This window comes from Telopea speciosissima, chromosome 8, assembly GCF_018873765.1.
Source record: "Telopea speciosissima isolate NSW1024214 ecotype Mountain lineage chromosome 8, Tspe_v1, whole genome shotgun sequence".
NCBI lineage: Eukaryota > Viridiplantae > Streptophyta > Magnoliopsida > Proteales > Proteaceae > Telopea > Telopea speciosissima.
Genome location: NC_057923.1, coordinates 7,733,271 through 7,760,603, shown reverse-complemented (window position 1 = coordinate 7,760,603; position 27,333 = coordinate 7,733,271). Strand labels below are relative to the sequence as shown.

At 39.3% G+C, this 27,333-nt stretch overlaps 1 protein-coding gene and 1 long non-coding RNA gene across 3 annotated transcripts in view; one reads left to right on the top strand and one right to left on the bottom strand.

Moving 5' to 3' along the window:
• The first annotated feature begins 1,925 nt into the window (after positions 1-1,925).
• The window catches only part of LOC122671581 (alpha-amylase 3, chloroplastic-like), a 29,770-nt gene continuing 4,362 nt past the window's right edge, over positions 1,926-27,333 (top strand). Inside the window, exons 1-10 of one of the 2 annotated variants that reach the window (XM_043868883.1) lie at positions 1,926-2,230; positions 2,349-2,479; positions 2,716-2,770; positions 2,863-2,985; positions 3,084-3,204; positions 4,032-4,387; positions 7,859-8,550; positions 12,741-12,930; positions 13,489-13,595; positions 21,960-22,209. In XM_043868883.1, coding sequence (XP_043724818.1) covers positions 1,976-2,230; positions 2,349-2,479; positions 2,716-2,770; positions 2,863-2,985; positions 3,084-3,204; positions 4,032-4,387; positions 7,859-8,550; positions 12,741-12,930; positions 13,489-13,595; positions 21,960-22,209 — 2,280 coding nt within the window. In that variant the 5' untranslated portion in view covers positions 1,926-1,975. Of the gene's footprint in view, positions 2,231-2,348; positions 2,480-2,712; positions 2,771-2,862; positions 2,986-3,083; positions 3,205-4,031; positions 4,388-7,858; positions 8,551-12,740; positions 12,931-13,488; positions 13,596-21,959; positions 22,210-27,333 lie in introns of both variants that reach the window. The other variant, XM_043868882.1, reaches the window with a different exon arrangement.
• LOC122671582 lies at positions 22,798-23,278 on the bottom strand. Its single transcript, XR_006334366.1, has 2 exons — positions 23,168-23,278; positions 22,798-23,069 (listed from the first exon to the last, which is right to left on the bottom strand). It is a non-coding gene; the product is annotated as an uncharacterized LOC122671582 (long non-coding RNA).

Below are 27,333 nucleotides of genomic sequence, written 5' to 3'. Positions count from 1 at the left end.
TTTGGGGAAGATGAGGGCATTTTGGGGTTTTTATGAATAAATATTTAGGGGTAAAATAATCTTTTCAAATTAGGTTTGGATAATATATAAATGAGGGCAATTAGGTCTTTTCATTTATAAAAATAAAACAAAGGGTAAAATGGTCATTTTCAATTAGTTTAGGACAATAAATAAATGAGGGTAATTAAGTCTTTTTAGATTTAAGAAAATGGAGTAAAGGGTAAAATGGTCAAAATTTTGACATCTAACGATGATATTTAACGGATTGGACCTATCTGGCATTTGGGATGTAAAATAGGAGTTGTACATAGAATATTGAGGGATGGTACACAGAATATTAAATCGCTTAAGGGATACGAGGAATATTGGGTGCATTCTAAGGGGTACGTGTACTTTACCATTTTTTTTATTCAATATTATTTTCAAAACTAAACATTTAAGACCCTACCATCCATTTCATTTTCGAAATGTTGGATCTTTTTTTTTTTACCACATCATTGGATTTTATGCTTTTTAAACCTGCCATACCAAACAGTGTTTTTTTTTTTTTTTTTTTCTCTGGTGGCTTTTTTGGCCTTTCCCACTTTATTTCTGACTATGGTCTAGATATCACTTCTTCACTTTATTTGCAATCAAATACCTACATATAATGATGAAAGTTGCTTTTTTGTTTTTGTTTTTTGGTTGTCTTTTCTAATTTCCTTATTTTTATTCACTTCAATTCATTTTAGAATTCTAAAATTTCACTTTCACTTCAAATAAAAGTAGCCTGAGGTTTGTTTGTCGGATCCTCAAATCTTTATTTAAGGAATTGTCTGAATAATTATTGACCGTGCACTGACAGAAGATTAGATTGTTGGACATTTTGAATTTCATATTCCACCTTTACTTTATGACCCACCATGAATTAGATTTGTCACACATTTTCAGTCGTCCAAATTAAATTTATTTTAGAGGAATTGTTTTTTTTAATTATTATTATTTTTATTTTAATGGGGGTCATTTCGTATGACCCTGTATCTAGACGGAGGAACTACGCACCTCATACAACCATGTAACGTACTATTAAAAAACACAAATGGCGATTCATCGCCCATTGGCTAATAGAACAATTGGATTGGATTGCTTTAACTCAGAACTTTGAAGTTCAAGGCCCATTGAAGAAGCCATAGGTGTCGAATGGTCTTGTCCTCTCCATGAGAGTCCTAGATTGAGCTCCTCTTCAGGGAGCCCAGCACGTCCAGGGAGCATCTAGCCATTGGATTGTACCACACACATCCTTAGGCGTACGTCAAAATGTGTGCAGCATAGCCCAACTGAATAATTATTACCTCCAATTCACGGGTACCTCCAATTCTTCTAATTCGTCTAATAGGGGGGAGTGACCCCCATCTTGGGCAGTGTTTTTGGGCAAGGGGTAGGGTGGTCATTTCCACCCCATGTGAGGAAGTGGAGGAATTGAAAGAGAACGAATTGGAGGGGATAACAAATCCGGCCCAACCCTTGAATGCTCCCTGGGCGCTGACTTGTAGAGGTGTGTAGCCTAGGCCAGCACACTTCTCTCTCTTCCTCAAAACAAGGGCAAAACAAAGGGGTAAAGTTATCTTTTCATGTGAGAGGGGAGAGACAGACTCTAAGCCAGCACTCCCAGACTTCTTTCTTCCAAAAGTTTAAGGGGAAAGTCTAATTCTAAAGTTTTCGTTTTCCCATCTAACGTTGAACCTTTGAATCCACGTAAAGGTATGAAAAAAACAGAAAAAGAAAAGAGAATCTCTCTCTCTCTCTCTCAGTCGCACTCGATCGAGCGTTATTAGAGTCAATAAAAGCAAATTAAAAAAGGGAAAAAAAACACAAAAATTTCTGCCGTAGGTAGAGTTATGAGTTATTTGCAGCGATTCTCACTATTTCTGTCTCCGTCCTCTGTGTGTGTGTGTCTCTCTCTCTGCTGAATCCTGATCAGTTTACTTGATCGAAGATGTCTACCGTAAGGTTAGATCCTCTTCTTCTTCAATGTCTCAGGATTCGTTCCAGATCAAAGCAAACCAAGCTATCCTATTTGAATTACTCTCCTCCAAAGCTAGCATTCAATGGCGGAAGCTTCTACAACTTCAAGCCACGCACTGTTCCTGTGCTCAGGGCTAGTTCTACTACTGATACTGCTACCTTGGAAATTTCTGAAGCGTCCGAGGTCACGTTTCAGAAGAGTTTCACGTTGAGACGAACTCAAACGGTATTTTCTTCCTTCTTTTTAGAAAAGAAAAATAAAATCGTCTTTTTAAAAAAAAAAAAATTGCTTTTGGTTGTTCTGGAAGACAAGGGCCTGCAATTTGGTTAATTGTCATTGTTAGGTGGAAGGGAAAGTTTCTGTGAAGTTGGAACAAGGGAAAGATGAAGAGAATTGGCGGCTTACGGTAGGATGCAATCTTCCAGGGAAATGGGTTTTGCATTGGGGTGTAAATTATATTGATGAAGTCGGCAGGTTTGATTTGTTCCATTGTCAATGTTCTTCGAATCTGTACTTTTGGTCCTTTTATTTAAGTTCCTTCGATTTATGTTTAACGATGAACATCTTGTATTCATAAGACCATTTGAAGTAACTTGTTGTGGGACTACCTTTTTTTTTTTTTATGTTTATTATTATTATTTTCTGGGTTCTTGTTTTATTTGTTCCTTATTGATATTCCTCTTGACGTATTTATTTTGTTTAATTGGCAGTGAGTGGGATCAACCGCCACCTGAAATGAGGCCCCCTGGTTCTGTTCCCATGAAGGTATTCATCTATGGTACTGTTGGATTGAGATGTAGGTTGGTTGAGTCTCCTTATGTTGCATCTGAAAATGAACATTCATTTGGTGTTTTTAGGATTACGCAATAGAGACACCTTTGAAGAACTTGTTATCAACTTCTGAGGGAAAGACATTCCACGAATTGCAGATCAATTTTAACACCCGCAGTTCAATTGCGACTATAAATTTTGTCCTAAAGGTTCCAACTTTTCGCTATATGCAGTTTAAAACACATTTTGTAACCCTTTATGGCTATATTTTATTTTCATGTTTCGCATTTGGATTTTGGTGGTGTAGGACAAGGAAACTGGAGCTTGGTGTCAGCACAAAGGGAGAGATTTCAAAGTGCCCCTCATGGACTACCTTCATAAAGATAGCAATCTTATAGGGAACAAAAAAGGCTTTAGCATATGGTCAGGTTGTGCGTATTATGATATGCAGTGATTTTGTCGATTCTAATTTGCCCATGCCATTCTCAATCAATTTGTTAATCAATCATTTTGTCCTTGCTTGGTTTTCCAAACTTGAGGAAGGATCTTTAAATCCCAATCTTAACCTATCCAGTATTTACATTTGAGAAAAATCTTACAATAAAACTTTCATCACTATGTGTCATCTGCCGAAAGGAATAGTGTGGTAAGTGGTGATGTGTTTTGCTTGAGTGGGGAAACCATGATGTGAGCCTTGGTGCCAAGTCATGCCTATTGGAGCATCCATACCCAAAATCAGTAGTACTTGGTTGCAAAAGTGAATAAACAGAGTCCAAAAAGGAAAAAAATTATAGTCATAGTTTTATTAGCATCATCAAATAGCACTACATTCAGTTATGGCTTATCAAAGACAGGGGCTGGCAATTCAATTTTATGTATTTCTAGGCCAAAGGACCGGGAGAAGATCCCATGCTGCCACACTCCCTCCCGCCTCTTTGCTGTCTCTTGAACTGATCATGAAAAAGCATACCCAGGGTACTTTGGGTAGGTTTAAAGTTCCCTTCATCTTTAGCAAATACCCATCAGATGCCTTTCCCTGCCCATGTATGGGGGGCCACATGGAGATGGCAGAGAAAGTGATATTAGGGGATTTGGCAACTACTGGGCCATGTTTAGGACTGAGATGGATAGAGTTTGTGCTGGTCATGGACACTTCAGTTTTTCGTATGTTTTGTCTTAAATAAACCGATTTCCCTCGTTTATGTTCTATGAACAAGTGAACAGACCAATCACACAAGTTTTTCATGAATCCCAGGAGCTCTTGGCCAATTGTCGGCAATGCTTCTCAAACCAGAAAAATCTCAACCTAAAGATCAAGATGACAACAGTGAACCAATGGATACGAAGCAGAAAAATAGGAATCTTGAAGGATTCTGTGAAGAACATTCTATTTTAAAAGAAGTTCGTGTTGAAAATTATATGACTGTTTCTGTTGCAAAAAGCCCAGAGAAGGATAAGAATGTTGTTCGTTTAGAAACTGATCTACCTGGAGATGTAGTTGTTCACTGGGGAGTGTGCACAGATAATGATAGAAGGTGGGAAATTCCAGCGGGCCCTCATCCACCAGGAACCAAAATCTATAAGAAAATGGCTTTGCAGACTTTGTTACAGGTATTGAAGTAATCTTTTCCTGCATGTGAAACTAAATTATGTCACTAGTTTATGATCCCTGATTTTTTTGTTTTGGGTGAATGGGAAAATATATTAAAAGAAGAAGAAAAGAACAATATAACAGCCAAGCAGTCTAGCCAAGGGGGGAGGACCCCAATTAAAACAAACTAAACAACCAACAAAAGGAACAAAGCTAACAATATAAACCAAAAACGAATCTCTGGTAAGCAAAACATCAAGTTTTCCAATTTGGTGATTTCAGATAGTACGGGGAGAACCTAATGTGATGACTCGTTCTCGCTGTAAAAACATTTTTAGCCCTCTGAGACATCAAGTTTTCCCTGAATTTGTTATAGTAATGTTATACTTGTTAGTGGAGTATATTTACATAATCTTTTTACAGTTACAATGAACCAAAAAAATTTAGATTCAAGGAAGTTTAGATGTGCTTTTCCGTTTGCTTACGTTGATCGGCACTAGCGTTAGTACACAACTCTAAAAGGTTATTTTGTAATTTGCTTAGACTAATATATGTCTAGTAGCTACGGAATAAAGCATACAAAGGAAATAGGGAGGGAGTGTGCATCATATGTTCAGCAATAAAGATTTGCAATTTTAGCCAACCATTTGGTTTGGGCTTAGCCCAAGCTCATGCTATTTGGAAAATTTGAGTGTTCTACTAATTGCTTATAAATGTTGGATCTGCCCGCTCTCTTTGCAATTCAATTGAGCTATTTGTTGTATGTCAAGACAATTCCACCTATAAGAACTTAGGCTTAGGATAACATTCACAAATAATAATTAATTCCTAGCTCTCCATAGTTGATTTGCTATCGCCTCAATTAATATCTTTCTTTTCACCATCGGGAGCCATTAAAACCTTCCAGGAATTGAGTTACCACGTCTTTTACCTATACACTACAGAGTACTAGCTGTCAGATGTTGGGAGAGAAAGGTGTCTCCATGATTATTAGTTTTTTTTATTTGTAAATGCTGAACCATGATCGTAAGTGGACTTTTATACAGAATTGCTTGAAGAATCAAGTTAATTGATGTATATTAAGCTGAAACTATCCCTAAACAAAGTATGTGAAGAAAGTATAAATAAATTGTGCATGCTTGCACATGAAACACTTTATATCTGTGATAACACTTAAAAACTATTTGTCATGTATAGAGTATTTTGAAATATCCATATTTGTCAGATCCTGACATATGTGCCAGTATCCATGTACCATATGTTCAGGAAATACAGCTTTGGAATCCCTTGTTTTGACGTCTGATACGGCGAAAAAAACTTCTGGTTGGCAGAAAGTAGAAACTGGCCATAGTTTATTCCAAATCTTTTGTAATGCACTGAAATTACCATGTCATGAAGATTCAGCGTGAATGACAAGAGATCAAGCTGCCTGATATGCTTTGCAAGTTTATATGGACAGGTTTTGGTTTATAAGACTATGGGTTGGAGCAATATTCAATGCACATTTCCACAGGAGAATAATGGTACTTGGTGCTACTGTTATTTTCCATTTGAAGGGCATATTATTGGATTGAAGTTGGGTCATGGGGGTTTCTTTTGGATTGGGGATCTATGTTAAAGGCATAGGAGGCTTTATATGTAAGTAAACCATTTGTAGTGGAAAGTCACAGTAGTTCCTCTCTACTCGCATGCAGGGGCATATAGATCATTATTTCCATATAATATCATCCAGAAACCAACTCTATGTTTCAAGTCCTATGCTTAATCAGGGAAGTCACTGGAGGCCATACTGGAACTCAAGGAGCAGAGTCAGTTACTCTGAAAGCAGGAATTGAAGGAACCAAAATGCCAATCTGTACGTTAATATCCATTCCCGAATCCACACTCTAGAAAAAGAGCATCCTAGTGCACGAGGCTCCCACTACTGCAGGGGCCTGGGAGGGGCAAATGTACGCAGCCTTACCCCCGCTTCGCGGAGGGGCTGTTTCCATGTTTCGAACCTGCAACCTAATGGTTGCAATAGCACAACTTAACCGTTTCGCCAAGGCTCGCCCACTAGAATCCATACTCTAGCTCTAGTATATACATATTTTGAAAATACTCCTGCACATAGTTCTAAATCTCTGTCGATATGAATCAAGTTAGAGAAAACTTATCTTTTAAATCTTGGACTCAAAGACTCAGGTTATTTGAAAACCTCCAACAAAGCATTGCTAAATTCTTTTGAGATATTTTCCTATTACCTAAGCTCCATCTGTCTTTGTTAGTTCAAAGGCACTTCAGGCTTTTAAATGGATCTTTTCTAGATTAAGAAACTCTTCCCTAATCTGTTTTTTGGACTGTCCGAATTCTTCTAGTTGTATGTAAATATTAAAAAGCTAGACATCAAATAAGTTGTTTGTAGCCATCACAACTTTTAGTGAGGTGGCTTTACCTGCTCATGTGTGAGCATTTTCTTTCTGCCCATTAAGGCTGTGGTTGGGTCAGAGGGTTGTCCTCTGCTTTCGCTTTTCTCGCTGCACCTTGGATCTTCAGTCAGGTCAGCATGTTTGGACAAGCAGCTTTCTGCTGGCCACTTCCTTACAATAGGCAGGGCAACCTTGTAATGCAAATCTGAGGGGCACTTGTCATCTGCCAGCGGTTTTTTGCATTTTGCTGGCTGCAAAAGTGACTGAAGCATCATCACTCATGCAAACATGACCTAAGTTTATATGAACCCTAATAATCAAGTAAATATAGGTCAAGGATTAGGATATCCAACTAACAAAGCTGCCCATAGGTATATATCATGATGACTTCTTTTACAAAACCTAGAAAATCAGAGGTGTTCCTATGCAAATTGTTATCCACATTTTCAGTTGAATATTCCTCCACTTCCAGTAAAATTAAGAAGTTAATCAGGAGCTTTTCTATGCAGAAAGAGAATCTTTTTTATTTCTCAATTTCTTTTCACAATTGCTCTGCAAAATATGAGATGACCAAAGTTAATTTTATGAGTTCTATGCTGAGTTGATTCCCAAGCTTCCTTAGTTGAGCCAAAGGATTAGGATATCCAACTGACATGTCAGGATATCGTTGAAAAATTTCTACTTTTAGGAAGATTAGCAATTTTTTAGGTGAATAAAGATTAACTTCTGTGAGGTAACAAGGGTTTTTATCCAAATTTATCTTTGTGAATGATGAGGCAGTGTATGGATATAACTGAATCTGTAGGATGAAATAAAGCCACTTTTATCGGGCTCATGAAATATATCTGGTAGTACATCATAAATAAGGTTCTGACTTTTCTACATTTCTGTTATTCCTTTATTATTTTCTCATTCTTAGTTTTAGCTCCGAAATCTTTTATCATCTTCTTGTACAATATGTTTGGATCACCCATTGGATTTGTCTTTATTCTTTGATTTGTAGTTCTTAAGTTTAGTTGCAACTATTGGAATGTTTCATTTCCTTATCATTACCCGTTATTTACCGATATACTGTTTTTGCAGCCTAAAGAAGATGGTTATGGAAGTTGGGGACTATTCTATTTAGATAAGAAGCTTATGGGTTTTCTTTTTGTGCTTAATCTAAATGACAAGACATGGCTGAACTATACGGGTAGTGATTTCTATATTCCACTTTCAAATGCTAGTAGCTTTGCCAAGAATGATTCCTCCATTCATGAAGGAGCTGGATCAAGTTCTGTTGGTGTATCTGGGAAAACTAAAGAGGCAAGTACCACGGCTTCTGATGCTGCCGACCCTGATGGAATTATCAACGAAATAAGGAATTTGGTGAGTGACATCTCATCTGAAAAGAGTCGTAAAACAAAATCCAAAGAATGGCATGAATACATCCTTCAAGAAATTGAAAAGTTGGCGGCAGAAGCCTATAGCATCTTTAGAGGCTCCAGTCCGGCATTTGTGGAGGAGTCTACTGCAGAAACTGAGACACTTAAATCCCCAGCAGAAGCACTTAAACCCCCAGCAAAAGTGTGCTCAGGGACAGGTTCAGGATATGAAATACTTTGCCAGGGATTTAACTGGGAATCTCATAAATCTAGAAGATGGTACGTGGAACTTAAAGAAAAAGTAAATGAATTAGCTTCACTTGGTTTCACTGTAATATGGTTACCACCGCCTACAGAATCTGTATCACCTGAGGGTTACATGCCAAAGGATCTTTATAATTTAAATTCCAGGTACTCCTGTCAACTGATTTTTTTGCTTTCATGTTTTTCATATTCTGTCTTCTGGGTTGGATCCTTTTTTGATGAAACTCAACTGCACTTTATGAATTTCGATACTATGTTAGAAAGGATTAGGGGCACCTTGGGGGACTTGATCTCCTGAATGGTCCCACATTAGAACCCGATTACCTTATGTAATTTCACCTAGCTTCATTTCTAAAACCTAGCCTTTGCTGAATTTATCAGCAAACTACTAATTTTCAAGTCTACTCTTTTTGCAATCTGACCCTCACCTTTTACCTTCATACTTCACCCACTTCATTCTCATCCGTTTCCTATCCACTCAAACACTAATTTTGTGAAATTCCCAATTTCCTTGCTTCTTTAGCCTTCCTCCCTGCCTTAACTACTGTCTAATATACCTTTGAAACATCTATCAAGTATATGATCAAGTTTATCTACAAGCTTGTTAGGTTTGTCTTCTATCTCTATGAGGAGTTGTGGACCTCTTTTCTAAATGACATTTGTTTGTGCACCTCTGCAGTGTTTTTGCTCACATTGGCTTCCATTTTGCTTCTGTATCGTGGCCATCTTCACTCTATGTTCTACTGCAGAGGTTGTTTAGAGTATGAATATAATTGTACATTGATGGTGATGTAGATAACTACTACAGCAAGCAGTACTACTGCAAGCCCAAGAAGAACCGGGCCTCTTTTGGGCCAGGCCAGACCATAGTTAGTAGAAACGGGAACATCAAAAAACTTTGTTTGGTACAGTGTGATTAAAACGGCTCAGAATTCCAATGGAACAGTAAAAATACAGTCAAACATTTCGAAAATGGCCAAAAAATAAAGAGAGAAAACATTTAAATGTTTTTAGATTTGAAAAATACTGAACCCAAAAAAAATGGCATAAATTTTGGGACCGACTCATGTCATGTTAATTAAATATTAATATATGATGTACTAATTATAAATGTATATAATATTAAATTAATTAGAGGGCGAGCTTTAGTGCAATGGTCAGGTTGCTCCATTGTGACCAAAGTGGTTGTGTGTTTGAGTCTGGATCAGCCTCTCTGTGAAAGCAGGCGTAAGGCTGCATACATTATTACCCTCTCCAGACCCCACAGTGGCAGGAGCCTCGTGCACTGGGTATGCCCTTTTTTTATAATATTAAATTAATTTTAAAAAAAAAATTAAGTTTTTTAAAAAGTGCCATAAAATTTTTCATTCAAAAAAAGGGCAAATGCGTTTAAAACGTTTCCTATTATTATTTGTGTTTTTTTTATTGTATTAATTGATATCAATTCGGAAAATGAAAAAAAGAGGCAAAAAAGTGGGACGCAAAAAAACAGTGTTTAAAACGAGTTTTAAGTTTAACTATAGGCTAGATCAAGCCCATTGGTTTGGGTGTTAGCTGGTTCACTCAAAACCAGAATATTGGGTTATATTATCAGAGCTCAACCCGTGATTTATGAGATGAATATAAGTTTGGTTTATTAGCCATTGAAGCTGTGAGAAGCAGTGAGAGGTGAGAAGCCTTAGGGTTATAAGAGACTGACCAAGGCCATAGGTGAGAGAGGCTTTGGTCATATCCTCCTTCTGTATCTTTCTCTCTTTAATTTCTATTTTATTATGCCTGCAACCAGTGATTCTGTGGAGGGATACTAATGTAAGACTAGATTAGGGTTATCCTAGCCCCAAATAAACCCTTCAAATAAAAATAGTACCAAAGGACAGAATTAGAAGGTATCAAATCTCAGCAGACCAGCAATGGGAATGGGCTCCAAATCTGATCGAAGGCTAGCCTTGGTGGGGTGAATATGTGCTCCAAGTTTGGTCAAATTCTGATGGTCAGAAGTGCAGATCTGAGTTGGTCTTAAAAATAGAAGGTCAAACTCAGAATTAGAAGGTAAGTTCTGTAGAACAATCCAGCCAGCAATAGAGGCTGAATCTTGGATCAAGTGGAGGTCCTTGTGCAGATACTTTGTTCTCCAAAACCCAGCAGGTTCTGATGGTTGGTTGAGGAGTTATGAAGGCCTGAAGATGCTGGGGAATCCAAGCAGGAACAGCAGGCCGCAAGGTACTTTAAGCCTTCTCTAGGTGTGTTACAGAAGCAACTGATAAGGGTTTGACAGAGGCTAGGTTCTGGTCTTCAAAGTGTACCCTCACAGTGGTTAATTGCAGTCATAGGAACAACGCAGCAGTGTAGATCGAATAGGGAAGGGAGGAGGAGAAAGATAAAAGAAGAAGGGGGTAGGGGGATGGGCTTTCTCAGCCCTGGGTCTCTCACCCACAGCTATCCCAGCTGTTGAAACAAGGATTTACTCCCATAGCTGAGTGCAAAGATGCCTCAAAACTTCATTCAATTATTCATTAAATCGTGGGGAGCCTCTATGGGCTATTACATATAATTAGACTCAAGGGGATGAGTCAAAAATAGAAGGAAATAAAACAGCAGTCTCTTTTATCGCTGAGACTTGCTTTACAAGTATTAAACTGAATTAGAAACTAACTGAAATAGAAAGCCTACTTGACTAAGTTACTAAAACAGGAAATAGAAACAAAATAACTATTAAAATAGAAACTAAACTAACTCCTAAATCCCCACACATAGACAATATTGATCCTTCTAAAAAAGTCTTCACATGATCTGGTCTTGGGCCCCACAGGATCTTCTAGGAGCATTCACACCAAGGCAATATACAGGCTGTGACACTATTTACGTGAACAGTCATTCACCAAAAAAATATGTGAACAGTGTTTTGGCCTCTTTTTCTTCATGTTTGTCCCACATCAGTTAGTTTATTCCAAGAGTATTGTCATTGAGGAGTAAAACCTTGTAAGGTTGTGGGTGCTTCACTTGTTGTAAGTTGCCCTCGATTATAAAGTCTTGTGACACAATGTTTGCACAGCTCCTGCTGTCAATAATAACATGAGCTTTGGGTGGTCCACTTGAAGACAAGGCTTAAGATCTAAAATAGGATGGATGTCAAGTTTCAGGACTTATCTTGGCCATATGGCCACCGAAACCCACCACTGAGTCAAGACAGGGAAAAATACACCAACTTGTCGAGATCTTGGCAGAACTCGGTTTTGTGGCCTGGCAAAACCAGGGGCGAAACCGAGGCCTAAAACCGTGCTCCCGCCTCTCCCACCTTGCTGACAGGACTGGAACCAAGAAGCCTAGCGGAAGAGAGACTCTCCTCCCCATCCACTACAGACTGAATACTGTCACTTGCTCCAGCGAAGCTCACCCCCTTTGCAGTGTCCCTGGGAAGCTCCACCCACAGTTCAGAAACCTCAATAATCCTCTGGTTTTCAACCACCGGCCCAGTCAGATGAGCACCTGACCCACAAGGAAGTGGTGGGAAGTCCACCAGAGATAGCAGCTCCTCGGAGATAGGGATACCAGCACCCGTAGCTCCAGGAATTCCGATCATCACTCCATCAAAACACTGTTACTTCTCCATCTCAGAAGAGCCTCTCTGTCCTAGTCCTTGGTTGGGAGAGATATTTTAAGGGATTGATAATGTAACTAAGACCTACTGTTGCTATTAAATTGGGGGCATTCTACCCTAGGTCTTGGTGTGTTACATATAGTTTCTAAAACTTACAGCAAGCTGCCATACACAGTGAGCCTACTGCGGCTGCCAATCCAGCCGTTGGATTGTCTTCAAACTTTAGGGGTAAAGTACTGATATCGTACCCTTACTGTTTTATGTCTCCAACCACTGTTGTTATTGTTATTCAAGGGTTTATACAGCTGTGCTTCAGTATGGATTGTTCCTACTTGTGGGTTGGGTGTGTGTGTTTGCTATCTAGTGAACCTTGCTCTACAGACTACAGGTGGAGATCAAAATTACTTGATTTGTACTCTATCGGATTTCTAAGTTCTGACTCCTTTTGTCACACTACTAGTGTGTTGAGATGTCTGCTTTCTTGCTGTGTCGGAGCTTTATCTCCATCAAGACTCCTCGATATGGTGCATCCTCGGCACCAAATTTAAACTTCTTACTATCTGTGATGCTTGAGTAGACAATCTTGTTTGGAAACTCAAAAGTATTGAGATGACCATGGGTTCTTGTAATTCCCTTATTTCCCTTTGTTTCTATGGAACTGAAAAATTTTCATGCCATGCTAAGATGTGGATATTAATGCATTGTTTGCACCCTCATTTTGACTTCTGTTTGTCATTAGATATGGAAATATGGAAGAACTAAAGATTCTTGTGAAGAGTTTCCATGAAGTTGGCATTAAAGTTCTGGGAGATGTTGTCTTGAATCATCGCTGTGCTCAATATCAGAATAAAAATGGTGTTTGGAATATTTTTGGTGGAAAATTAAATTGGGATGACCGTGCAGTCGTTGCAGATGATCCACATTTCCAGGTATGAAATTTTTATGACATATCCGTGTTTCATTGTAAAAAGTCAGATGATATTAGCTAATGCATTCAATGCTCAGCATTTCGAAATTGGAGACCAGTTTTAATAAACCACTTCAATGGCTAATTGTTTGTTTTGAATATTCTTGCCATGTCCGTCTGCTTAGATGTGTCTTGAAGAAAGTTCTGTCCTAGGTATATTTTGAGTTTCTTGTGTTCATTTGCTATTGTAGAATCCTTTTCATGCAGTTTAGTAATGTGGTATCCTAGTCTTTTTCATGATACCACAGATGTTCATGATACCTAATGTCCATTTCTTCCTTAAGAATGGAACACTGTATTGGATCCTTCTTATGCGAATGAGTCCCTATATCTTTTGCTACTTACTATTTATAGTAGGATGCATGGATCAGTTTTGACCAGAAATGAAAATACTTTTACTTAATTGGAAATTTTGTTTTTGCTTCCCCCCCCCCCATTTAGGATATTACTATATCTCTATATTCTCTAATTTACATATGCATTCTGGGATCAATAAATTACCTTTATTTTTGTCTGACAGGGCAGGGGCAATAAAAGTAGTGGGGATAACTTCCATGCTGCTCCAAATATTGATCATTCACAAGATTTTGTGAGGGAAGATCTGAAAGGGTGGCTCTGTTGGCTAAGGTTTGTCCAAGTCTCTTATGTCATTTCTGTGGAATTCACTGTGATATTCCATATATTTATTTTCTACTTTTCTTTCTCAATCTACGGTGTTAAAACAACAGGGACTGTTTCCAGTCCTGGATTGTGTGTTGACTGGTTGAGGGCCAGTTCATGGGTCAGCAGTTGGCCGTCTGGTCAAGCCATCAACCTTTTGCAGTAGCACGACATCATGGAAAAATTAATTAAAATGCAGAAAAGGTAAAATATTGAAAAAAAAAAAAAAGAAGAGATAAAAGGGACATGGGCTCCAGCACAGCCAGAAGCTTTCCTGGCTTTGTCATCAATTTTTGCCATGTTGACCTATAACGGTTATTCTGAACATCTGATTGCTGGGGAATTACCTAAATATGACACATAATGACACATGTCAAATATGGTTGACTCAACCTTAGAGCTGTCGTGCTCACTTTTCGTTGTCTTTTCTGATATCCCTGTTCTTCAAACAGGCTTGACTGAAACAATTCTCAAAGCATTAAATTGATACATAGGAAAGCTAGATAGAGCAGAAAATTAATCCATGACTAGAAGATGATGTGGATAACATCATCTTAGTTTGAGGCTTTGAGCATAAACAGATATTGCTGCATGACAGATAAGCCAACAGAGCAGGAAATACTAGACAACCTATCAAGCATCATAACATCTCAAAGCATCTCCAAAGTTTCCTTATCAGAAACTTCATATATATAATATTATGTGTAAAAATTAACAGGAACCTACTTTCATGCATTTGTAATGAAGAAATGATGATGCTCCCTTTATGTGCTGTGGATCTTGATGTGCCAGAATGGGGTCAAAGTGATCACGGTTCCCTTCTCTATGTTTGATTACCATTCTTTGGATTTCTCCTCATTAATTCAATTCTGGACCCGCCTTTTCACCCAAAAAAAAAAAAAAAACTTTTTTCACAACAAAAGGTAGAATCTAATATTATTATAGTGAGACGAATAGTACAAAATTTGTAAAGGAAATGATTTAAGTTTTTAAAACTTTATAGAAGGAGAGGTTTATGTCAAATTTGGCATCTGATCAAATGATTCAAATCCCTCCTTTGCCCATTAAGCTACTGCTCCTTCGTAGATTTCTTGCTTATATCCCACAACTCATGTCAGCCTGTACGGCTGTCAATGAATCAAATTTGAGGCGGATCACACCTGATACATTCCAAATCCAATTAGCAAATGAGCCAATCCAATCCCATCCGATTGATTGTTTACATATGGTCTGAATTTGAAAATGATAAGGATTTGGATATCTGATTAGAACGCAATCTTATCATGCAATATCTTAGAATATGATAAGGATTTGGATCTGTAATCTGAATGTCAGAACAGAGAAAAGAAAGAAAGAGAAGCGATCGATTAGCAGGGAAAAAGTTACCCTACCAATCTGGTCACTTAGGCCCTGTTTGTTTGACGGAAAATAGTGTTGTGGGGATAATTGTAGGGTTTTCCATAAATCCAATAAGATATATAATAAATAAGAAATGGGATAAAGTTTTCAAATTGGGAACCTATTTAAGTAGGGGACTGATCCAGTACTTCTCACTTTATAATCCAACACATCTAACACAACATGATATTACTACATCCCACTTGTAGTCCCACCCACCTGTTTGGTAGTCCTAATTTTTCAGTGCTTCATTTCGCCACTTGGAAACTCTTTTTAGTTCAAAACTTGACGTGTCTTCAGGGGACCTTAGGGTCATCTGTCAACAAAATTTGGGCCCCATCCGATCATGCCACATGGCAGAAAAGGGTGGGCCGAGGAGAGAAGGCTCTCTCCACCGCTATGGCGCTCCTAAGGAAACTCTAACTTTTTTATATCAATATTATTGTTTGGATTTGTAAAAACTGAAGTTAGATAGGTTGGACCAGGACTGTTTAGGAGTTGGGACACATCTATCCATCACCTAGCCACCTGAAACATGGTGATCTTCGACTTGACTCTACCTTGTTTCTCAAACCATGGCTGGAATCTACAATCAAATCTTTCCCCCTTCATTTAATAACCCCCCTTTGGTGGCTGTGTATGTGAACTTTTTGGAATTGTATAGAACAACTCTTTTGTTGTTTTGATCTATTTGTGATCTCCAGGAAACTACACAATACTGCTACACCTTAATAAACCATATAGAAGAAATAAAATTCTACTGTCCAAAATATTGTTAGTGGTGACATTTATAATTTGTGGTAGTGTTTAGTTGTATGCTTATGAGTCATGGTGTTGTTTAGAAAGTGTGGTGGTGTTTAAGTTAAGTGATTGTATTCATCCAAAAAAATATATATATATTTAAGTGATTGAGTATGGGTATTAATGTTGTTGTAATAGATTAGGGTTATTATTAATGCATGTTAATGCCCACAGTTGGTCAGATACGCTTAACCCGTGAGCTCTTTTCCCTTCTCTCTCCGCTTTTCTTCCTCCTTTTCGTTGTCTTCTTCTTCATGGATTCTGGTTGTATTATCTGATTTCGTAACAAGCTCAATAGAGAAAAATGCAACTTCACCATTTGTTAACAGAATAGGATTAGAGAATGAATGCTTAGATGATTTAGTCATCCCAAGCACATCTTTATTTATAATCATAATGAAGAATGAAACAACTGTACATTAGCAATGTGGGACTAAACCACACGTACGAAATAAATAAAATAACAAAAAAAAGAGGACCAGAATACCCCCACGGTATTCTGGCCATATAGCTAACACTCCCCCTCAAGTTGGTGCATATATATCATGCATGCCCAACTTGACTAAGATAGGATGAAACAGCTTGCTACTTAGCCCCTTAGTGAACACATAAGCCAGTTGATCAGTAGACTTCACAAAGGGAACACAAATGAGGCCGGCTTCAACCTTCTCCTTGATGAAATGACGGTCAACCTCCACGTGTTTAGTACGATCATGTTGGACAGGGTTATGAGCAATGCTAATGGCGGCTTTATTGTAACAATAAAGCATCATAGGAAGATGGACAACAACACCAATATCCTGCAATAATCCTTTGAGCCACAGAAGTTCACAAATTCCTTTTGCCATTGCGCGGAACTCGGCTTCAGCACTAGACCTTGCCACAACATTCTGCTTTTTGCTACGCCATGTGACAAGGTTCCCACCCACAAAGGAACAATAGCCAGAGATAGATTTCCTGTCAGGAGAACCAGCCCAATCGACATCAATATAGGCTTCAATCTTCAAGTGACCATTGGGAGATAGAAGGATTCCTTTTCCTGGAGCAGACTTCAAATACCTCAAAATACGATGGACTGCATCCAAATGAGAGGAATAGGGATCATGCATGAACTGACTCACCAAACTTACAGCAACTGCAATGTCAGGGCGTGTGTGAGAAAGGTAGATTAGTTTGCCTACTAACCGCTGATAAGCACCCTTGTCAACAGGCTTACCCTCTTTCTCCCTAAGTTTTGTAGTAGCTTCCATAGGAGTATCTGAAGGATGACAGCCAAGTAGCCCGGTCTCAGTCAATAGATCAAGGACATATTTTCTTTGAGAAAGAAAGATGCCCTTTGAAGATCGAGCAACTTCTATCCCTAGAAAATATTTTAGGGGACCAAGATCTTTGACCTCAAACTCACGGCCAAGAAGAATTTTCAAATCCCTGATTACAGCATCATCATTACCCGTGACCACAATATCATCCACATAGACTATGAGAAGAGTAACCTTGTTACCAAGCCGTCTGATAAACAAAGTGTGATCAGCATTGCTTTGCTTGTAACCTGCTAAAATCATAGCCTTATGTAATCTGCCAAACCAGGCCCTAAGTGACTGCTTCAAACCATAAAGGGCAAGCTTCAATTTACAAACCCTGCCCTTAGTCCTGTCATCAGAAAAACTTGGTAAAATGTCCATATATACCTCCTCCTCAAGCTCTCCATGGAGGAAGGCATTTTTGACATCTAACTGCTGAAGATCCCACCCACGATTCGCAGCACAAGATAATAACACCCTGACGGTGTTGAGCTTTGCCACTGGTGCAAAGGTCTCCTGATAGTCAACTCCATAAGTTTGAGTGAACCCCTTTGCAACCAAACGTGCCTTATACCTATCCACCGAGCCATCAGCTTTTTGTTTAACCATGAAGACCCATCTACATCCCACTGGTTTTTTCCCTGGAGGAAGAGCCACAAGATCCCACATATTATTTTTGTGTAGTACCCTCATTTCTTCCAACATTGCTGCCTTCCACTTTCCATTTGGCAATTTCTAGGAATCGAGATAGAGGAAAGAGAAGATACAAATGCACGAAAAGAGGGAGAAAGAGAGTTATAAGAAACAAAATGAGATATGGGATGTAAAGTGCAAGTCCTAGTAGCTTTGCGAAGTGCAATAGGTAGGTCGGAAGGAGATGGATTACCAGGAGATGTAGGATCTGTGTCTGGAGCCGGCAATTGGATGGGTACTGGTGCTACAGTGGGATGCAACTGCCCTCTGGTGGATCTGCCCCTTGTATAGGTGATCATGTTGGAGTTGTCAATTCTCTTCTGAAATTCACCAATAGTTCTCTGGACTGGAGTCAGCTCCCCCTGAATAGGAATATTAACAACACTATTTTCTATGGTCTCCCCTTGTAAAGGATTCCCAGGTGAGGGAGGAACAGCCAGAGGTTGTTGGGCAGTCTCCAAAGTAGGATAGGCAGCATCCAAAAAGGGATGGGTAGTAGCCGTGGGTGGTAAAAGGGGCTGGACAGCAGCCGAGGGTGGTAAAGATGGCTGGGCAGCAGCCAAAGGCACCTCAGGTAAAGGAATTTCGAAAGCCACATCTTCACCAACACTCTCCCCCTGAAGAGGTGGCAAAGAATAATAAGAAAGGGACTCATGGATAATAACATCCATACTAATCACGGTACGGTGGGAAGGGGGATGGTAGCATTTATAGCCTTTCTGGGTTGGAGAATAACCCAAGAAAATACAACGGAGCCCTCGAGGTTCAAGTTTGCCTGGAGATTTGGTATCTCTAGCATAACACATACAACCAAACACCTTGGGAGACACAATAAAGGAGGAATTACCAATCAAAATATCAGAGGGGCTACGGGAGTTAAGTACCCTAGAGGGCAGCCTATTGATGAGATAGGCCGTCGTAAGAACCGCATCCCCCCAATATTGAGATGGGACATTTTTCGCAAACATCAAAGCTCTGGCCATTTCTAGCAAGTGGCGGTTTTTCCTTTTTGCCACACCATTCTGGGCAGGGGTATCAACACAACTAGTTTGATGAATGATTCCATGGTCAGCCAAATATTTTTTAAATTGTGATTCTTTATACTCTGTCCCATTATCACTTCTCAATATTTTGAGAGTAGCCTGAAATTGAGTTTGGACCATTTTATGAAAGTGCTGAAAACATGAAAAAACCTGATTTTTTGTGTGCAAAAGATACACCCATGTGTGCCTAGAATGACAATCAATGAAAGAGACAAACCACCGATGACCAGAAATAGAGGGTTTACGATTAGGGCCCCAAACATCAGAGTGCACTAATTGAAAGCAAGAAGAACTCCTTTTATTTAAAATAGGATAATTTGAACGTGTCTGTTTGGCCAGAACACATGCCTCACAAAAAAAGTCATCCTTAGTACGAAGGATGACCAAACTAGGAAATAAATGTGCTAAAATTCCTAAAGGGGGGTGACCTAACCTAGAGTGCCATTGGTAGAGTTCAGAAGAGACCATGGAGTTCTGGTGTAGTGGAGAAGGCAATGGTGGTGGAGAGAAGCGACCATCATCAAGCAGGTACAGCCCACCGTGCACTTTACCCAATCCAATCGTCCTCCCAGAGTCCAGATCCTGAAACACACAATGAGAAGGAAAGAAAGTGACTTTGCAGTTAAGATCACGAGTAATACTACTAATGGAAAGAAGGTTAGTAGTAAAATTAGGAATATGCAAAACAGAAGTTAATGGAAAAGAGGAAGTGTAGTTGATGATTCCTTTTCCAGATATAGAAGAAAGGGAACCATCAGCTACCTTGACCTTGTCTTTCCCAGAAGTGGGAGAATATCTATGAAACAAGCCAGAGGAACCGGTCATATGATCTGTAGCGCCCCAGAATCTATGATCCAAGGATGTGAAGTTACAGAAGCACAATGACCCCCAAATGGAATACCTAACCGGGCAAAGTGGGAACCTGAAGTAGCAGAAGAATTGGCAGTAGCTGATGTAGTAGAGGCAGCAGCAGTGGAAGACCTCAGCATACGAAGGAGTGCCTGTAGATCATCCTGGGATAGACCAGAGTCAGTAGTAGGGGCCGCAATAACAGTCTCATTCTAATGGGCCTTGGTCTTAGTCTTTGTCTTAGTCTTGGCAGCCCTTTTAGCTTCAAAGTCAGCCGGTTTCCCATGAAGTTTCCAGCACTTCTCCTTGGTGTGGTAAGGTTTGTGACAGTACTCACAAACAACAGACCTAGTAGTAGAATCACCAAGAGAAGCAGTGCTACTAGGTGCAGGAGTGGCAGGGGCAGCAGCCTGGAGTGCCGATCTGTCAGTAATAAGAGGGTGTAACATGGCGGCCCTACGGTTTTCTTCAGAGGAGACCAGGGCATAGGACTGTTCAAGTGTGGGAAATGGCTTATGACCCAACACCTGAACCCGAATCTAATCATACTCGACATTCAAACCTGCCAAAAAATCATAGACACTGATCTTGTCCATATGTTGTTTGTAAGAAGTAATATCAGTAGCTGTACTTGGGTGAAAGTCAGAAAAGTGGTCCAGTTGCTGCCAAAGGCTGCGTAAAGTAGCATAGTACTTGGAGACTGTCAACTCCCCTGAGTAGTGTGAAGGACCTTCTTCTTGAGTTCATAAACCTGGGCATCATTGCCAAGCTGTCCGTAAGTTTCCTTGCAAGCAGCCCAAATTTCCGAGGCTGTGTCAAGGAGAAGAAAATTGTGCTGCAGATCTGTAATCATAGAACCAATTAGGTAGGACATAAGAAGTCCATTGTTGGCAAGCCACTTGTCTTGAGCAGCTCCAACCTCAGTGGGCATAACAGTAGTGCCCCTAATATGACCAGTAAGGCCACGGCCAGCAATGGCAAAGGATGCAAACCTAGACCAAAGCAATTAATTACTGCCATCCAACTTGATTGGATTTGGAGAAAAAGTGTGATAATCTGGCTTGCTGGTTCCATCACCAACAGAAATAGCAGTGGAATCCACAGAGTCACCCATGAAGACAGTAGAGAAGCCCAAATCGCAGAAGGGGGCTGTGGTGAAGAAAAATCCAAGAAATCCTCCAAGTTAAGGGCTGAAAATTGGAGGAGAGCCTGCTGGTAGTGGTAGAACAATGGTCTCCAAAAATCAGCAACAGTAGCCAAGTAAATCCCTTAGATCGATGTTTACAGGGTTTTGGAAAAAACCTTGAAATTGATGAGGTCGATGTAGGGAAGAAGAAGAGCAAAATCTGAGCAGATGGAGCTGAAACTAGGATCGAGTGGTGCTCTGGTAATGCTGAATCTCTCTGCCAAATATCAGCCGCAACAAGAACCTGCAAACCCTAGATCGATAATGCTCAGGGTTTTGAAAAAACCCTGATTTGGTGGAAGAATAATCGATCTAGGATGTCTTCAAACTAGGTGGAGATAGGAACTAATCCAGAATAGTAAATACTGCTGCAGTTCTTGAGTCTTCAATGATGTAGATTGCTTCCTTGGAAGGGAGTGAGAGCAGTCCATAAAAACAGAATCTTCAAATATCGCAGGCAGCAACTGGAGCTGAAATTGTCCCTATCGATCAATAACTTGATCATAGAATAAGGTAATGGAGGGCAGCCACTGGATCTATTGATCACCTCATCAGTGCTGCCCTAATAGGGGTGAATGAAGAACAAGGGGAAAGGAGAAGAAAAAAAACTTGCGAATGAGAGGGGAGGAGGCTGAAATCGAGAAAGGAAGAGAAGGGGGGGTCCCTAATTCGAATATGCTCTGATACCATGTTAACAGAATAGGATTAGAGAATGAATGCTTAGATGATTTAGTCATCCCAAGCACATATTTATTTATAATCATAATGAACAATGAAACAATTGTACATTAGCAATGTGGGACTAAACCACATGTACGAAATAAATAAAATAACAAAAGAAAGAGGACCAGAATACCCCCACGGTATTCTGGCCATATAGCTAACACCATTTTTATCCTGTTGTAATCTTATATGCAATTCTTAGATTCAAGAGGGAAACTCCTCTTCATCCTATTAATCTGCTTGTACTTTATGTTCCATGGTTTTCTTTATGTTTCCTTTCCTAGGTGCTTGTACTAAAAATGATTGCAGTATGCTTGCTACTAACATTTGAATGCAGGAAAGAGATTGGGTATGACGGGTGGAGGCTTGATTTTGTTCGAGGATTCTGGGGTGGTTACGTAAAGGATTACTTGGAAGCGAGTGGACCCTACTTTGCAGTCGGTGAATACTGGGATTCTCTCAGTTATAAGTATGGTGAATTGGCTCACAATCAAGATGCACACCGGCAGAGGATTATTGATTGGATTAATGCTACCAATGGGACAGCTGGGGCATTTGACGTCACTACAAAAGGCATCCTTCATGATGTAAGATTCTAGCTATATGGCTTTCTTAAGTTTCATTTTCCTTCCATCAGGTGGATGAATTTCATATTTCTAACTCAATCAGTCAGGCAATTAGTCATTGTTTTATTCTTTAATGAGTTTTTTTCCCATTATATATTATATCTTTTGGATCTGCGACAACAATAGATCTTTACTCGAAGAAAGGAAAAAAAGCAGAATTCGGCCACTTCCACACTCACACCCTACTAATAAAAAAAACGGAGATCTCTGACTTCCACACCCACACCCCATAATAGTCTTTAATAAAGTTATACCAAACAGTGCATGGAAAATTAAAAACACAAGTCCCTCAACAACATTTAATAAAACCATACCAAATAGTTACATGAAAAATAAAAAACACAATAGACTCATATGTTCATCATCAATCCTGATCGGCTTCCTTAATCTGATCTGCAATTTGTGTTCGATATTCTTCCCATTGTTGTTGCTGTGTACCACCTACTGCATTTGCAATGTTCACTACCTCATCATCGTCACTGTCTTGCCGTTCATTATCAAACTCTCCCCTCTGCTTTTTTAAAAGCCAATCTGATGCCACTTGATTTCTAATAAAGTGGTGTATAGTTACACAAGCAATCGCAATCAAAACTAGTGTCTTGAAACTATATGGGGGCATCATCTTTAAAATAGGGAAATGCATCTTCAAGACACCAAATGATCTCTCAATAGCAGTTCTTAATGACGAATGTGTAAAGTTAAATAGTTCCTCTGCTCCTTGTGGTCGTCTACGCCTAAAATCTTGTTGATGATATTGAACATTTCTTGAAAGGAGCCATATAACCAGGCGTATGTGTATATCCAGAATCAACAAGATAGTACTTTCCTACAAAATTAAGATTAACAAGTAGAATTTCAACAGGGTAATCAAAATCTAAAAAAAAAATTAATAACGACTACAAAAATTAAAATATGAAACATTACCTGGTGGCGGATGGGGAAAATTCAGACAAGGAGCGTTGATGGCTTCCCATAATATTTGATTGTCATGTGCTGTTCCCTCCCAACCAGTCCAAAGGAAGGTGAAGCACATACATTTTGGGTAACTTGACAAACTTCATTTTTTCTACCAGATCTATATGGTACTTGTTTTGCAACTGGAATTGATGTACTCATGTGTGTTCCATCTACTGCTCCAATGCAATGTGTGTTCAACCACATTCACCTGTGCAATCACCATTAAGTAACAGTATCACCAAATCAGCAGTCACCCAAGTTCAATATACAGAAATTAACAAACAATTTCACTCAAAATCCAGAAAAAGATGGAAGAACCACAATAGCTCTGTTCTTTCGAAACACACATCTTGTCCTTCAAATTTGTCCCAACTATTGGACTGTAATAGGGTGGGGATATTAAGGAGATCTAACTGCGCTTGAAACAAGAAACAAAGGGAGGCACATGAACGGATGTTGATTCCATCAATCCTAATCACAAACACCTTCTTTCGAAATTTATCCACATAAAGTACCACTAGGAGTTGGAAACATCCTCACTCAAACGCCCAAAAGTATTTGCGGAGCAGATAATAGAACCCCAAATGGCAATGCTGTGTCTAGAACCCAAGGCTCAAACTTTTTTATGTCCAGCATGGGTGCAATGAGACCAGAATCTGCGAGTAATGACTCCCCTCAAACTATTCAAAGTCCCACTTGCATGATCAGAATTCCTTCATAAACAAAACCGTCAGTTTAATGAATATTCATTTTAGAATATACTAATGCTAGGCCTCAAAACTCACATAAGCACTGAGTAAGCATTACCACCATCAATAGTAATCACTGATGAATTACCTTGGTGGATAGCTCCCTCATCCAACCTAGCAATAAATCAGAGACATTTTAGCTGCACCAACTACATCAGGATTTAAGCGAAACCACATTACTGGACCACCCCATGCATGCGTCATTAATAGATCCACATTTCCCATGTAGAGGCTAACTTTCTTTAAGACCATAGTCATGTAAGAAGCATAAACAACAATCTACAACTTGAGGTGAACAACATTTCATTTCAGTCCAGACTTGGAGGGATACATTTTCCTTCACTAATCACAAACAATGAACTTCTCCAACATAAAAGTCCAAGCCCAATTTCCTCCTATTTTTTTGAAATACTTCACTAACTCAACAGACAACTCACTGGTCGTGGTGGAGGTCCTTGTAGGAAACATAATCGGAAGAGAAATGTGGCCAATTGGGCACACAAAAACACACAATGAAAGAGGTTGTATTCCATCACTGATATCAGAGGTTGCAACTGTTGAAACTCCAACGCTGAACACACAGCATATCAGTTTGCAATATTTAAAAAAAAAAGGAACAAAACTTTTGCTCCATCGATCAGCTATCTCAAATCTCTGAGATTTCATATAGTTAGAATACATTCATCATACATTACAAAAAAAAAAGAAAAAGAAAGACCAACGGAAATGGAATCGATTGAGAACAATTCAGTGAAAGGGAGAGAGATTGTACCAGGTTTCAGGTCGCACACAGAGAGAGACCAACAGATGACTTCCGTTTCCTTCAGGAAGAAATTAGGGTTAGAACGAATAGGGAAGAGAAGTGAGAGACAGTATAACGAGGGACATAAGTGAGGAAGGGTCTAATGAAGGAGATAAGAATTTTATAAAAATGTTGTAATTTTACCAATTTGACCTTATGTTGGAGTGGGTATAACACATGCTCATTAATGTTGAGCACATAAATGGAGAAAAATGATTTTTGGCCAAAATGCATAAATGGCTCCTGAGCCTTTTATGGTTTTTGTGTTATTCTAATTTATTTTAAATCAAAACACGGTCCATAAATGATACCAAACACCCGCAAAATGAAAATGTGTCAGAAAAATAAAAACATAAATGATACCAAAGACAGCGTAAGGAAATCGACTTTAAAAAGGGAACCAAATAAAGAAGGAAATCTCCCTGTTACGTGCGCTGAGATGGAGTTTCCTACACGGAAAAGTAAATTAACATAAAATAGAAAACTAAATCTTATCAGGTTTCCCTACCTGTCCAAACAACTATGCAATTATAAAATAAAGAAATAAAATCCAGAAGCTGATCCACGATTTGTGTATGCTGTAAGGTTCCTAAAATTTAAGAACTCTAGAGCCGCAGGCTGTAAACCCTTCCAAACTGGGCCCCATGATATGGATAAACTTTATCTGAATAACAGAACCAGATCTGAACCAAAGAACTGGTTCTAATCATGAACCACAGCTTGATCTGGTTCAGAAAATTGACTCAAACTGAACCAGATTGAATCGCAGAGCATAGTTGTCAAGGCGGCCCTTAGGTGACCACCTTGGCATCGAAGAGCCTTGACAACTGGCGTCACCTTGTTTGCCTAGGCGGGCCTTTTGGTTGCCTTGTTGGTGTCGTCTTGCATCCAGGCACCCTCCAACCTAGACGAGTGACAACTATGTTGCAGAGATCTTTTCTTTTTTCGTTCCAACTGAAATCAGCATCACAATGGCATCATCTACCCCCTCTTAAACTCCCAACAAACAATATTAGAATTAAACTTGAAACCTATGATATCTTAATTAGAAAGAGAGAAAGGTATTAAAGGCACATTCATCACCGCTAGACCAGTGGCCACAGCATACAAAAAGCTTTATTCACTGTGCCGGTATTCTTTCTGACAGTTGATGCAAAAGATCAAGGGTAATGGCCCCAAAACTTGGACAATTTTGAGAGGCTATTCAAACCAATATGGATTGACCTGAAACTTTAAATGAATGCATAATGGGGATGAACAACCATGCAACACAATCAAGAGATTTCTGAACCAATCTGATGGGTGCAATTTGACGGGCAATGTCTGCTCGTTTTATAACCTGATGGCCACCGAGCAGATTGAATGGGACAAAAAAACCAATTAAACTGATAAATGCTCAAAAGATCAACCAGAATTTGCCTATCACTATGTAATTGAAGGGAATTGAATCAATATAGGAAATTGAAGCAGGAACCAAGATCTAGCCTGTCATTTTGAACCAATATGATGAGTGCAGTTTGACTAGCAAGGTCTGCTGTTCTTGTTACAGCTACTTACCCCACAAGCTCGAGCTGTCAAGTGAGGGCAACAACAATGTATGTCAACACACAACACCAACCTCCGTATGTGCAGGCCCACACACACACGGTTCTGCACGTGACACCATCACGTGGTGGTGCCATCCGTGGCACCAAAGGAGCACAACAACACGTAACACAAACCCCTGACACTTACTAGGGATCGAACATCCAACCTCTTGGCTCTGATACCATGTTACAGCCGCTTATCCCAAAAACTCGAGCTGTTAAGTAAGGGAAACAGCAATGTATATCAACACACAACAACAATTCTGTATGCTAGAACCAAAGCCAATGATCAGATTGAATGTACAAAAGTTCACCTGAATTTGCAGATTGCTGTGCAAAAGACAATTAGATTGATTAAATACTCAAAAGATCACCTGAATTTTCAGATCACTGTGCAAAATGCAGAGAATTAAAATGGAAGCAGGAATCAAGATTGACTCTGTTGATTTATCAGATTGAGCTCATCAGAGGGATGAGAAGGCAGGATCAAGGGAATAAAAGAACGGAAGCAAGCATTTATAGCAAGTAAACAAGCAGCACGCTATGGCTTGACCGTCAAACCTTAGAAACCCATTATTCCAAATGACTGAAATAAATTCATTGCCAAAAGCCACCAAAATAAGGTGTCTAATACTCTTTATAAAGACCATGAGTTGACCGACTCCTGCTCTATTCCGTTCCTAACTTGACCATTAAATAGACATCTAAGCTCAGTGGACAATTGGCTCAAGTAACCAACTAGTGATTGAAAAGTGGCTCCTGACTCCTGAAACCTTTATAAAGAAATCTAGTTATGTACTCCAGACAGACTTCTTTAAAGTCTCTCCATTATCTTAACATCTAGTTATAATTAGCTATTAAACTGGTCTGATGATTTGGATAATTTAATTTAAGAAATGTGTTGGAACTACTTCCTCTAAAAGGCCGACCTTTTAGGAAAGGGAGGAAACAATATGTATATCATACAAAAGCTCTAACACGGTGGACTATC